General features: G+C 33.1%; 1 protein-coding gene across 6 annotated transcripts in view; it reads right to left on the reverse strand.

Moving 5' to 3' along the window:
* Nucleotides 1–1,572: 1,572 nt before the first annotated feature.
* LOC106880673 (uncharacterized) overlaps nt 1,573–13,960 on the reverse strand; it is a 58,688-nt gene continuing 46,300 nt past the window's right edge. Inside the window, exons 14-16 of one of the 6 annotated variants that reach the window (XR_001410772.3) lie at nt 13,338–13,412; nt 7,121–7,222; nt 1,573–2,147 (exon numbers count right to left, since the gene is read on the reverse strand). Coding sequence is in view for 3 of the 6 variants with exons in the window: in XM_014930727.3 (XP_014786213.1) it covers nt 1,909–2,147; nt 13,338–13,412 (314 nt within the window). In the remaining 3 variants the exon portion in view is untranslated. Of the gene's footprint in view, nt 2,148–7,120; nt 7,223–13,326; nt 13,413–13,960 lie in introns of all 6 variants that reach the window. The other 5 variants (XR_001410771.3, XR_008265390.2, XM_014930727.3 and 2 more) reach the window with 5 other exon arrangements.

Below are 13,960 nucleotides of genomic sequence, written 5' to 3' on the forward strand. Positions count from 1 at the left end.
AGCTATGTCTGACTAAACCTGAACAAGGTTGGATATATAGCAGCAGCTCTTATCAAACACTACAGCTATATCCTGTACTCATCAGTTACAATATTTGTTGAGTTTACTACCAACAGAAAAGAGTTTACATGGAAATCCTTTAATAAGTAATCTCAGTGGTTAGTTTGTTTGTTTATTACAAATGTTATTTCTACTATGTTCAACTTGTCTGCTTTTGGTACAGTTTTTGTTCACAATGAACATTCTCAGTGCTTTATTTTCCTCAGGATTTTTCATCATCATCGTTTAACGTCCGCTTTCCATGCTAGCATGGGTTGGACAATTTGACTGAGGACTGGTGAAACCGGATGGCAACACCAGGCTCCAATCTGATTTGGCAGAGTTTCTACAGCTGGATGCCCTTCCTAACGCCAACCACTCAGAGAGTGTAGTGGGTGCTTTTACGTGTCACCTGCACGAAGGCCAGTCAGGCGGTACTGGCAACGGCCACGCTCAAAATGGTGCATTTTATGTGCCAGCGGAATATTTTTAAATTATTGTTACACATTAGTCACATTTTTCTGAAAAGAATTCAAATAATACAAAAAAAAAAACACCACCACAATGATTAAGTGTCTTTGACTAGAACATAGTACAACATTAATGAGAAGCTACGCCCTATTGATTCTTAGACCCCTACTTACTCAAACTGTTGATTTCCATGTATGTGGAGACCTGTGGTTTTGTGGCTAGGGATATTCGGGTCATGACAGTAAGGTTGTGAACTTGATTTCTGGTGGTGTATTATGTCCTTGAGCAAGGTACTCATTTTATCTTGCTCCAGTCCACTTAGTTGGCAAAAATGAGTTGTAGCTGTAATTCAGAGGGCCAACCATGTCACATTCTGTGTCATGCTGAATTTCCATGAGAACTACTTTAAGGGTACATGTGTCTGTGGAGCGCTCAGCCTATTACATATTAATTTCATGAGAAGGTTGTTTTGTTGATTGAATCAACTGGAACCCTTGTTGTTACCAACAGAGCCCCAGTTTTATTTTCATGTATTATTTTACTGCTATGTTTATATCATTGTGGTGTTCTTTACATAGTTTAGCCTCTAAATAAAGTAGATTTTCATTGATTCCATCAATGAGGATTCAGTTGTTTGATCAACTGAATTAATTGCTCATTGATTTAGTTTGTAAGTGGCAAAACAGTCCACAGGCACATGTACACTTAATATAATTCCGTGGGGGAATCAGTATGTCACAGTGACAAGGTTGTAACTGAAAATTACAGGGATAATCTAGCCAAAGGGCTTTGATACAGTTTCTGTCTGTCCAATTTCACTTGCAATGTGATAGTTTTAACCATTTGGCTTACAAAAAATTAGGTACTTTATTTAGAATTTTTAGTTTGTATTACATTTATTAAAAATGAACTAATTATTTTTGGCAGTACATCTACCTATACATCATAGCACATTGGTGTGGTACAGTGCAGTGATAAGGATGTACACGGTTGCCAACTGAATTAAGTTTCACTATATGAATATATCAAAACTAAACAATAGAAAATTGAGCAACACAGATATGTTGTTAAAAGTTGTTTTTATTGTTGAGATGTTTAATGACAAATGGCAAAAATTACAGATGAAGTCAAATGGATTCCGTGAGGAAGAAGATACAATGTCTGAGTAATTTTGTTTTTAAATATAAAAATAACACAGAAAAGTATTGTATTTTTTTTTTTTACTTTTACATATAATTATCTTAAAAACAAAGTTAGAATTCAGTGTATTATTAAATTATTAATGTGGATGATAGTAGAAATAGTCAAACATTCATTTTAATTTAGATTTTTTGAAACATTTTTTATGTATGTACAAAATGTGCTTTGTCAGCTGGCTCAGCTTTACATTGTTAAACATTACCGTTTGCCTCGCTTACTGGCTGGTGGAGGTGGTTTTTGTAATTGAAAAGCTCTGTTCTGGCCTCCAGCTAACTGTTGTCCATCTCCGGTTCCAAAGTTGGGTTGCGTTGTCGACAGATTATTGAATGAGAATGTTGCTCCAGTTGCAGTGTTGGGTTGTGTACCGAGTAGCCCCGACTGTGTTGTTGTGCTTCCTGATGTACCAAATAGACTTCCTGGTGTGTTGAGGATCGTTCCTAACAAAACAGGTGACAAAAGAAATTCAAGGATTGTGACAACAGAATCAATTCTAATCAAAATGTTATTCATATACAGAAAGATTAATTCACTTCTACAATGTCCACGCACTCACACATCAGATTCTAAACATTGTAATACATGCTTTTTAAAGAGAAGCTAAAATTTTAATTGAAGAACATGCGAGCAATGTATTTTACTTAATCGATTTTTTTTTTCTGTACAACCTGGAAAAAAAAATATTGTAATTAGTCAATAAGGAAACAGAACTTCAACAAATGCATAAACAACAACTTTTCATTTAACCCTTTAGCATCCAGATTATTCTGTCAAATGTAATGCTTATTTACTCATATTGTTTTTCAATTCGTCATGCATTATCTTCTAGCTTTGAGATGTTGAAGATTGTTTATTTTAGAGTGAAATTATACTGTAGATGGCAGAGGCCAGATCTGGCCAGTTTGAACATACAACAGAATATTTTGGCTGGATATGGCTGGTTTGAATGCTAAAGGGTTAAATTGTCCAGATCCAGCTTATCACACTTATCCTACAATGTAATTCTATAAATAAACAATCGCATCATTGAAATCTCATATCTTTGAGATAATGCATGATTATTTCATAACGATGTGAATAAATAAGTAAAGCATTACATTGGACAGATCTGAATGCTAAAAGATTAAGGTAAAATTTTGTAAATATTATCATTATTAAATTCTTTAAATTGTTTGTGTGAGTGTGAAAGAGAAAAAAATTTAGTTTTTGTCTTGATTTTGTGCAAACTGAAAGATTTTTTGAAACTATTTCTAGTCACCGACTTAGCGCATTACCATACGTGTTACTAATTATCCTATTTAATTCTGAATGAACTAACATTCGCTAAAGGGTTGAGAATTTCATTTAATCATTAGTACTGTCTTGTTTCTATATTTTAGATATTCTAGGTTTGAAAAGTGGGAAACAATTAAGCTCCCTTATACCTTGTTCAGATAAACGTGGAAGTCAAAGAAATGGAATTATTAATTCTCCATATCTACCATATTCGATGGCATATAAGATGGACTTTTTCCCCAAAAAAACTTGTCTCAAAAGGATGACCTAGGGTGCTATATGCAAAGTCAGGACTCCCATAAGCTTTAATGTACTAATAACATTTTTCCTTGAAATATAGACTGCTACAATTGAGGCAGATCTGATATGCCCATGCATCTTTTATGCCATCAAATACAGTAATTCCAGGGACCCTCTGCATCAGTGGTCCTCAACTGTGGGCCATATAAAGATTTTTGTGTAGAAATTTATGTGCAATAAATTGGTTATATCTCCACAATACACAAAATATTAAAATTTTTTATACATTTCCTATTTAATTATAATGGTATTCTAGGATTTTTTTTTAAACATTGAATAGCTTTGAGGGTTCAGTTGAGTGAAATAGGAATCAAGGGGGGGGGGGGGGGGGGTCCATAGGCAAAAATAATTGAGAACCATGGTTGTTTGGCTTAAAATATCAATCAAATTTTCTTAAATCACATTTGTATGTGTAAGACTATGTCATACAAAGATAAACTGGTCATGGCTAGAATGCTTCTAATCATAAATTTGCTCAGGGCTGACCTGGGTCTCATGCAGAAAAAAACATTGTACAATGAAAGGTAAACCCCGGGCCAGTTTGGTTTGTGCAACTCATTTTCAATTCTTGGTTAAATATTTTATTCCAAGTAACAAATGCTTTTGATAAAAATCATAACATATGAGCCTTGTAAAGTAGGAATAAAATTTATTTCCTTTCTTGAAGAATTTAAATAAAAAATGTGTTGTGTGCTAATTGAAGATGGGCAGCCACAGACGGAGAAATGATGAAGTCAGATCTTTGGATGCTGGTGATCTCCAAAGATGAAATCAAAGGCAGTTGGAAACACACTCATCAGCAGACATGTCAAATGCATATTAGTGCTTTATAGTACTAAATTGAGGCAGAAAAATTATACTACTGGGGATAAGTTTAGTATCAAAATTTCTTGGTAGAAAAATTTAACAGATTCTTTTCCCTATTGCTTGAGACGTTTAAACTATCTCTTTCCTACCCATCATACCTACTTATAGCTACGCAAACTGGGATATAGAAAATTGTCTTGGTCATGAAAACATGGATTCATGTTACAAAATGTTGAGCCTCCAAGGAAAGAGTTTGACTTCCTTTTGAGTTGTTCAGCTAACTGCAAACCGTTCAACAGTAAGCAAACAGCTTAGTGTATGACTACGACAAGGACAATGAATTGAAAGAATCATTAGAGGGTTGGACAAAATTTCTGGTATTTATTTCCAGTTCTCAGTTCAAATCCCACTAAGGTTAACTTTGCTTTTAACTCTCTGGATCTTATATAATTGACTGTACTCTTTACAAGCTTTAATTATCTCCATGACCACCCACCATAATATAAGACAACACTCAAAATTATTTTGCTGGTAACATTACGGTAATTAAGGTTTTGAATTGCGTTTGGGGGAAAAAAAAAAAAAAAAAATCCAAGGCTACTTCTACTTTAACAATCAAAACATTGTATGTGTTTGATAATACTTATGATACTCCTAGCAATCTGCTGTGGTAATTAGTTAAAAACCATGGTTACAGACTAAGCACATATTTTACAAGTAGTTAAGTTGAGGTCCACACCCACCTCCTTTATTGCTGTTATACCTTGCACTTCTCTCCTTATGACAACCAATTAGTCATAATTTCATACTGATATTACATGTAGACTGAAAAAAAAGTCCGTAACCTTACCGACAATAACATTTTCAGTGTTAGTAGTTTCAACAGTAGGATTTTCAATTTGATCAGAACTAATGGTCTTGGAGTTTTTGATGTACAAGAGGAGAAAGTCCTGAATACACAGAATTTTAGCTATTCATTTGATTGAGTGAAGTTTCAGCTTTAAAACAAATGAATATAAATATATATACATATAACATGGCTACAGTCACTTAATTGCTATATTTTTTTAGTCCCCCCCCCCCGCCGCCACCTCCTCTCAGATGCTACCTTGTATCAAATCAATAGTCAAGAACCACTTAAATAACTGTTACTAATAAAGTTTGAAGATAATATCAACAAAAAGACAAAGCATCCCAATTCATTGAATAAATAAAATGTATAAGAAATAACTAGAAAGTCAAGACATTAGCAAGTTTTAGCTTTGTTATATATATGACAGCAATATTGAAATTAAACAATCTCTACAAACTAGTCATAGATCAAGCATTTTTTTTTTTCTTTTCTAAGTTATTGCATTTTATCCAGCATTCCAGGACATGCAAATTCTATGAAAACCAATGAAAGCAACATGCATTACAGCCAGTGCACAATAGACTGTGCGGAAATAGAGAAAATAATATTAAATACTATAATTATAATATATTATTGTTTAAATCTTTTAGAAAACAAACAAAATGTCCTTTTTTCTTTCTTTAAAAAAAAAGACATCTTAAATTTGTATAATAATTGTTTGGCAATCTTAAGCACACTCAAAATAGAAAAGAGAACAGCTAGCAGGCCACACTATTATTTGCAAACACAACCTCTCATTTATAAGATATGATGTTTAAAATAATGTTACCCAACCAACTGGATAGAAAATTGTTAAGTAGTAATGTGTTATATTACTGTTTCTAAACTTGTTTATTGCCAGAAACATGAGATACATTCCAAATGAATACAGAGTCGAAGTTTCAAACCAGAAGAAAAGAGATTGGTCACACAGGTAAGGGGGTTGATGAGTAGAGTACCAAAAAGAAAGATAGCTGAAGGTGTACTCAGAAGTAAGTAAATCAAAAATGAAAAAAAACAAACAAAAACAAAAACCCCCAAAAAAACACCTGATTTATTGGTTGAGTCTAGAATGAAATGTTTTTTGAAGTTTAGAAGAAAGATAGGGTCTGTTGAAAACAGGTATGTCACACATGCTGTAACAAAGAAGCACCATGACCATAGAGAGAAGAGCAAGATTATAAGAACAATTAATTCTAACCTTAGAAAACCATTGAGTGTATTATACATATTATATATATATATATATATATATAAATATATATATATATAAGAGATGGAAATCATCTTCCTCCTACCAGACTGAAATTTCAAGAGGTTATAATTGGGATTTTGTTTTCATAAACCGAAATTAAGTTGAGGAAAAAAGGAAAGAAATCTGAAATAATTTTTTGTTTCTAACATTTAGAATATCTTGGTTGTGGAGTTAAAAAAGCTCGTTTTGCAACCATGTGGTTATAGGTTTAGTCCTGTCGTGCAGCACATTGGGCAAGTATCTTCTATTGAGCTGACCAATGCGTTGTGAGTATATTTGGTAGGCGGAAACTGAGAGGAAGCCTGTCATGTATATGTATGTGTGTGTGTGTGTGTGTGCGTGTTTTTGCCCCCCCCCCCAACAACTACCTGATAACTGATGTTGGTTTGTTTACGTCCTCATGATTTAGTGGTTTGACAAAAGAGAGTGATAGAATAAGTACCAGACTTAAAAAGAAGTACTGGAGTCAATTTGTTTGACTAAACCCTTCAAGACAGTGCCACAGCATGGCCACAGTTCAATGACTGAAATGAGTAAAAGATGTGTTTATACCTTTTTCTTTTTAACTGAATTTAATTCAACTTCTTACAGTATTTTTTAAAATGTTTTTATTCATTTCATCACTCTTTCCATTTCAGTTTACAAAAACTAAAATTTCAAATTTTAATCAACTTCAAAATTTCTAACTGGGAAAGGAATTAAAATGAAGACTGAAGCAAAATTTCCATACTCAATATTTATATATATATATACACACACATATGTTTTATTTAATCAGGTGCACACAGAAAGGAAGGAGTAGGGAGGGAGAAAGAAAAAAAACCCTTAATTAGATTAAGTTTACTTAATAAGATAATCAACCCAAACTAGAATAAGAAACTCACTTGCACTAGAAGTCAAAAGGCCACAAGAGAACATGCACTGCATTAAAGAACAATGATGGTTCTCTCATGACCAAAATTTCACAGGAATTTAATATTTTCAACCTGCAAAACAGATTTAAGAAAAAAAATACAAACAAGCTCTGAATAGCTAAAATATCTATTAAACAATATTTCAAAGGGTTAATATGTTGTGATGGGCAGAGAGGGGAGGCGAAGCGGGTGGTGGGATTAGCTTTATTAGTTAGTCGGTCTTCGAGGATTTTAAAAATATTATTTGTAATTTATTTAACGATCTATATGAGTAAACATTATGAATTGGATCATTTGAAGTTAGGAGTTGGTATTTCAGACAAAAACTAAATTAACAGAAAAAAAACAACAAATAAATAAACAAACAAAAATGGTACAAATGTCTTGAAAATGTTAAAAATTAATAAATGAAGATGACAAGGGAGACAACTGACAATTTAAAAAAAACAAAACAAAAAAAATTATCAGTTATTGGATGAAAGTTACATATCCGAAAAATATTGAATGAAATGGATTAAAATTTTAACATAAATATGGTATTAATTTAAAAGCTAAAAGAAAATCCAAAATTTGCAAAATAAAAATTTAAAAAAATCATTTGCAGAAAAATATTATTTAAGCCCATTGAAAGGTAGTTTTCAATAAAGCTACTCAAAATTCTAGTTACTAATGTTAGTAATAATGAAGTTATATCATGAGTGAATTTAGTAAGCACAAATGTCGCAAATATTTCAGCTTAGATAATTCTAATGGGTATAACTTTCTAATTTGAAATTGAAAACAAAAAAAAGGGAAGAATGGGGTACAAAGCTCCTAATATTTTTAGTAATGCAAGAAATTTCAGTTTTAAGTTTTTTTCCTTCTTTTCATAGAAAAAAGAAATATGATAAATTTAATTTATTTTTATGACTTACAAACATATGATAGCATTTATGAACATTTCAAACCAACAGGAAAAAAAAAAAAAGGCAATTTCGGGAAAAAAATATGCCACAAGCTTAGATTTTATAAGTTGATATCCGTAACACTTCTTTCAGGGATATCTAAGTAAGTCATAAGTCAATTCTACCTTAGCTGAAGGGTGGGTTGTAAGCACAAAGCTCTTCTAAGAACAATACTAATGTTGGTTTGCATTTTATCCCAGAGAAATTTATTCAATGGACCAGATTTACACACTGGACTTTTTCACCGCTGACAGTATTCTAAACTGACTCTTTTTTCATTTGCTTGACAAAAATAAAAAAGTGAGAGCAGCCTGATCCTTTAAGAACCAAATTAAATTAATGATAGGTGAAAGCATGGTTGAGTGATAAGAAGTCTGCTTCCCAACCACATGGTTTCAGGTTCAAGCTCATAGCATAGCAACTTGGGCAGTGGCTTTTACAATAGTTTTAGGCCAACGAATACCCTTGTGAGTGTATTTCAGTTAACAAAAACTGTGTGGAAGCCCGTTTATAAATATATATTACATACATAAGTATGTGTGTTACTGTCTCTCTGCTTTCACATCATATAATTGTAAATGAGTGTCAGTTATGGTGAAATATTATCTTACTTGCAAACAGGTGAGGATTGGAGACAGTAAGGGTATGTGGCTATAGAAAATCTGCCTCAATAAAGACTCTCCAACCCATACCAGCATGGAAAAGTAGCTGTTGTAATGATGATGATGATAATGATGTATACATACCTACCACCGTTACTAACCTTAATGAATAAAACTGCGATGGCTCTTGGAGAAGATTTCAGTAATTTTGTTCAGCATGTCGAAGCAGCTATATATTACAATATGTGAGACAGATCCCACACTTAACAACAGATGGTGTAAATTACACCTAAATTCCAAACTGAATCTTTCATAAGTAGCTTTTAGATAATCTGGCTTACTGGGATGGTTAGATAGTATAATCTTTATCTTTTACTTGTTTCAGTCATACTGGGGCACTGTCTTGAAGGGTTTTCTTTGAACACACTGATGCCAGTACTTATCTTGACATATTCTATTGGTCCCTTTTGTTAAACCACTCTACTACAAGAATGTAAACAAACTAACATTAATTGCCAAATAGTGATGGAGGACACAAGCACATACAGGTGATGGGCAATCACAGTTACCATCTACCAAATTCACCCACCAAGCATAGGTCAGTCTAGGGTTATTATAGAAGACACTTGTCCAAGGTGCGGCACTAAGGGACTGAACTCAAAACCAGCTATGCCTATAGTGAATAAAATTTCTTAAAAAAATATTCACTAGTTTCCATTCACCAAATGTAATCAAGCTATCACAAAATAAGTCACATACACTACTACATTATTCTTATCTTTAGAATTCACAGTTAACTCCCCTCAAGATTTCGGTTCAATTGATACAACTCCTTATATTAATATTTAACACCTCTCAATTATTGCATCATATATTTGTTTCAAATTTTGGCACAAGGCCAGCAATTTTGTGGCAGGGATAAGTCAATTACATTGACCTCCAGTATTCAACTCGTATTTGTTTTATCGACCTCAGAAGGATAAAAGGCAAAGTAGACCTTGGTGGAATTTGAACTCAGAATGTAAAGATGGATAAAATGCTAAATATTTTGCCCATTGTGCTAATGATTCTGCCAGTTTGCAGCCTTTTTATTGTATCATATATTAAAGAGAAATAACTGGTGTTGCCGTCACTATTAACACATAAATATATCAAAATTTATTTAAATATTTTTTTACATCAGTTTGTAGCTATATTCTCTTGAATGTTACACAATCTCATTTCTACTCATACATACCTGTTACATAGGTTTCTGTGCCAGGTAAAAATAAATTGGCCTTACTTGGCATTTAAAAAAATATGATAAATAAAGGCGTTTTATCAGAACATCTTCAGCACTTCCTGATGGAATTATGAAAAGCAACTGATATATTAATTTTGATGGACAAGTACATTCTCTCATTGTCTCCGTTAGTGTATAGGATTAGAAATATTTTAATGTTTAGCTGTTAAGAAACTCACTTTGAAACCATATGGTTTTGGGTTCAGTCCTACTGTGCAGCACCTTGGGCAAGTGTCTTCTACAATAGAGACTGAATTGAACAATGCCTTGTTAGTGAATTTGGTAGATGGAAAGAGTGGTGGGAACCTGTGAACCATGGAATAAATGTAACACCATATATGCCACTTTTTACTTATTATATCTGAGAATACGTGTTATAGTGTTTGTCTCTCTCATCATTTGACAAGCAGAGTTGGTTTGTTTATGTCCCCACCACTTAGCAGTTCAACAAAAGTGACTGAGAGAATAAGTACCAGACTTAGAGAAACATGTACTGCGGTCAATTTATTCAACAAAGCCCTTCAAATGGTGCCCCAGCATGACCACAATCCAACGACAAACAAGATAAATCAATTATATAATTGAATGGACTGCAGAGGGTGATTTGGTTGAATCAGGCGTTTGAAGTGAAACTTAAACATATTAATAACTAGGATGAACAGAAGTCACTTAATGTGATGCTTTTTTCTACAAATTATATTAAGACAAACTTTGAAGTTAATAAAGATATGTAGGAGAAATCACTAAATAACATTGCACTATAAGTAATATTAAATATTATTTGTAAACAAGACTTTCACATTGAAAATGAGGGCAAGAAAAAAAAAAAAAGTTCATTATCATTCTTTTAGCCTCAGGTTCTAAGGCTTTCAGTGTGTGGCCATCACTTCTTTTTAGGAGTATCCAGAATTACATTGTCTATTTAAGATAAAGTATGTAAAAGAGATTTGGCTGCTATTTCTAGTGACCATGTAGAAAGGTTCTTTGTTATCTAGTATATATTTGAAATGGTTTGCATGCTGCAAGTGTATCTGTTATGTGTTAATTTCATCACATACACAGAATGTGTATGTATGTATGTATATATAGCAGACAACTCAACCAGGAGTCAACTTTGATATAATCAATATATATTATTACAGTGCTGAACGGTGACCTCACTGGGCTGGTTCCACATAAAAAGCACCCGGTACACTCAGTAAAGTGGTTGATGTTAGGAAGGATACCCAGTCAAAGAAACCATACCAAAGCAGACAGAGGATCTTGGTGCGCTCCTCTGGCTCACCAGCTCCTGCTGAACTGTTCATCCCATGCCAGCACGGAAAATGGACATTAAATGGTAAGGATTTAGTTAGATCTCTTTCTCGTCAACTCCAGTAGGAGCTGGCTTTGATTTTCATTGCCCTTATGTTTGATGAGAATAGAGGAACAGTTATACAATGAGATCAATTCAACTGACTCCTGAAAATTTATAGCCATGTGCTAATCTAAAAAATATTCGTTATTGTTAATATTATTAGCCACTGTCATATCACCAAAAATTGAATTTGTGCCACATTTCCTCCAGATTTTCTCTTTAAATGACAATTACACCCCCTACAGTGAATACAGGTATTATTTTTAAATGTCAGGATATGAAAGTGAGAGGTGTCAACTGTCACAATCAATATATGTAGGAACATATTAACCACTGGTAGGGACACCGTATTTAGTTATCTAACCATAATATTCTATCAAGTACATAGAAGGCTTTATAAGTCAATACCATGTTAGCAGTGTGATTCAATCACTTTTTAAAGTTATCTCAACAGATTTTCTATAGAAACTAGAGTCAGCACTGAGATTTACGAATGTTTTGTATACTCCCAGTGCTGGCTCTAAATTCTATAGAAAATGTGAAGAGATAACTTTAAAAAGTGATAGGAATCTATGTACAAGTAAACCCTCAAGTATATGATGAAACAGTATCTACTAGTTTAAAGCGTCATATCATTAGATTTTCTCCTCACAAATACTGGGGGATTTAACAGCAAACTTGTTTTTCATAACATTTAATTACCTATATTTATATAATTAATAATATAAGAAATGATTTGGAAATCATCAGCAGTAGCTAAATGTCATGTTGGTAACTTTACTGAAAGTATCCTGGGCTAATAACCAAAAATCTTAAACTGTTCTGCAAAAATGCATTTCAAAAGTACTTTATAAATCTATTTCAAAACCTAAATATTAATGCAACAGCACCATTGTCATATCTGATTAGTTAAACTAGTGTATGTGTGTGTGTGTGTGTGTGTGTGTGTAAAATCTTCAAATTGGTTCAACATTTGTGTAAAGAAAAGGAAATTTTTATTAAATGAAATGTACCTTCATTCAATACACGCACTTTCACACACAAATTGCATACTATCATATAAAAAATTCTTTAAAATTACAGCAATGTAGACACAGAGAAATACAGTTGTAAATGTGCAATATAGAATGGGTGCACACATGTACATACAAACACAGACAACATATACAACAATGACAGGAGCTAATGCAAAACTATAGGGACAAACAACCAGAAATACAATTCTAAGCGTCATCACAACGAAGGAAAGACAATTACTTCTTTTAGATATTAATGGATGCAGAGAAAATAGGACATGTTTGATTCTTTAAATATTTTTTATTAAAGGAAAAAAAAAATTATTCATCAATACGGTTTTGTAAATATAAACCAGTAACCGTCTAATGCCTAGAATATTTTGCCTTTCTCTTGTTGACAGGTTATAGGAAGAAGTCTATAGCATGATTATATTTTTATTTGCTTCCCCTATCTCTTAGTATCAGCAAATGAAGTTAAGCGTACAGGTTTTTTTTTTTTTGTTGAAGCAGATATATTTGGTTCTTGTTTGTAAAGAAATGTTTACATTACACAGCACTAATGATTCAATGAGGTTTGAAGGAAGAAAAAAAAAAACAAAAAAAAAAAACAGCCTAAGGCCAAATTGAAAACAGCAGACTCGAAAGCTTGGTTGTTTTTTTCTTTTTGTTTCTTTTATAAGCAGTATATAAAATTATTCTTTATTTTACATGTCTGAATTTGCTGTCATTGAAGAATACTGGTATGTTGTTGGATATCAAATTTTATTGCTCCAACGAAGGGTCCATCTATCAAACAGCTTATTGATTGATTGTCCGACGGGTGTGGTTTAAAAAATAAAGAAAATCGAGTGGAAGGCAGAGAGAAAAAGAAGAGGAGGGAGAGATAGAGAGGTGGGGGGTTGGTGTGTGAGTGAGTGAAAGGAAGAGGGAAGGAGAAAGAAATGGAAAGATAGAGAAAGATCCAGGAAACCTTACCACCCACTAACCTAGAGGTTTCACAGCAGCAGTATTGGAACCAAAGGAAAAGCCACTAGTGGAGCCTTGGCCAAAACATGAAAATCCTGAAATGAATAATAATAATGGAAGGAATTATCAATTTAGTTTCAACAAAGCTGTGAGAAAGGAACCAAAAGCTGGTCTATGATGAACCACTAAGGACAAAAAGAGTAACCTTTAACAATAGCATGTATTTTGCGGCAGACATTGATTTGTCAACATTAAACTATCTTTAACCTCAAGTTAGTCCAAATATTCACACCTAGTGTATTATATATGCATAATCCAAAATGATTTGTCATGAAAACCCCAAAAAGAAAAATTTGCTCAAGGTATGGTAGTACAGAATGATACATATAGGAAATTTGTAATTATCATGTTGTTATTCTGGTTATCATTTTGGCCTTAACCACAAGGTGAGCAAGTTCTGTCGACATGTTGGGCTTGTGATTATAATGATCCTTTGATTTCAGGGCTGGGCAGCAAGTTGTGTCCTTGAACAAGGTATTTCACTTTGAATTGTTTCTGTCTGCTCAATTGAAAAATGAGTACCAGCTGAGAGCTGGTGCAGCCATTTCTCCCTCTTGCTGTCACATTCTCAACATTCCACCAG

The sequence above is a fragment of the Octopus bimaculoides genome, chromosome 13, assembly GCF_046866305.1.
Source record: "Octopus bimaculoides isolate indiv1 chromosome 13, ASM4686630v1, whole genome shotgun sequence".
NCBI lineage: Eukaryota > Metazoa > Mollusca > Cephalopoda > Octopoda > Octopodidae > Octopus > Octopus bimaculoides.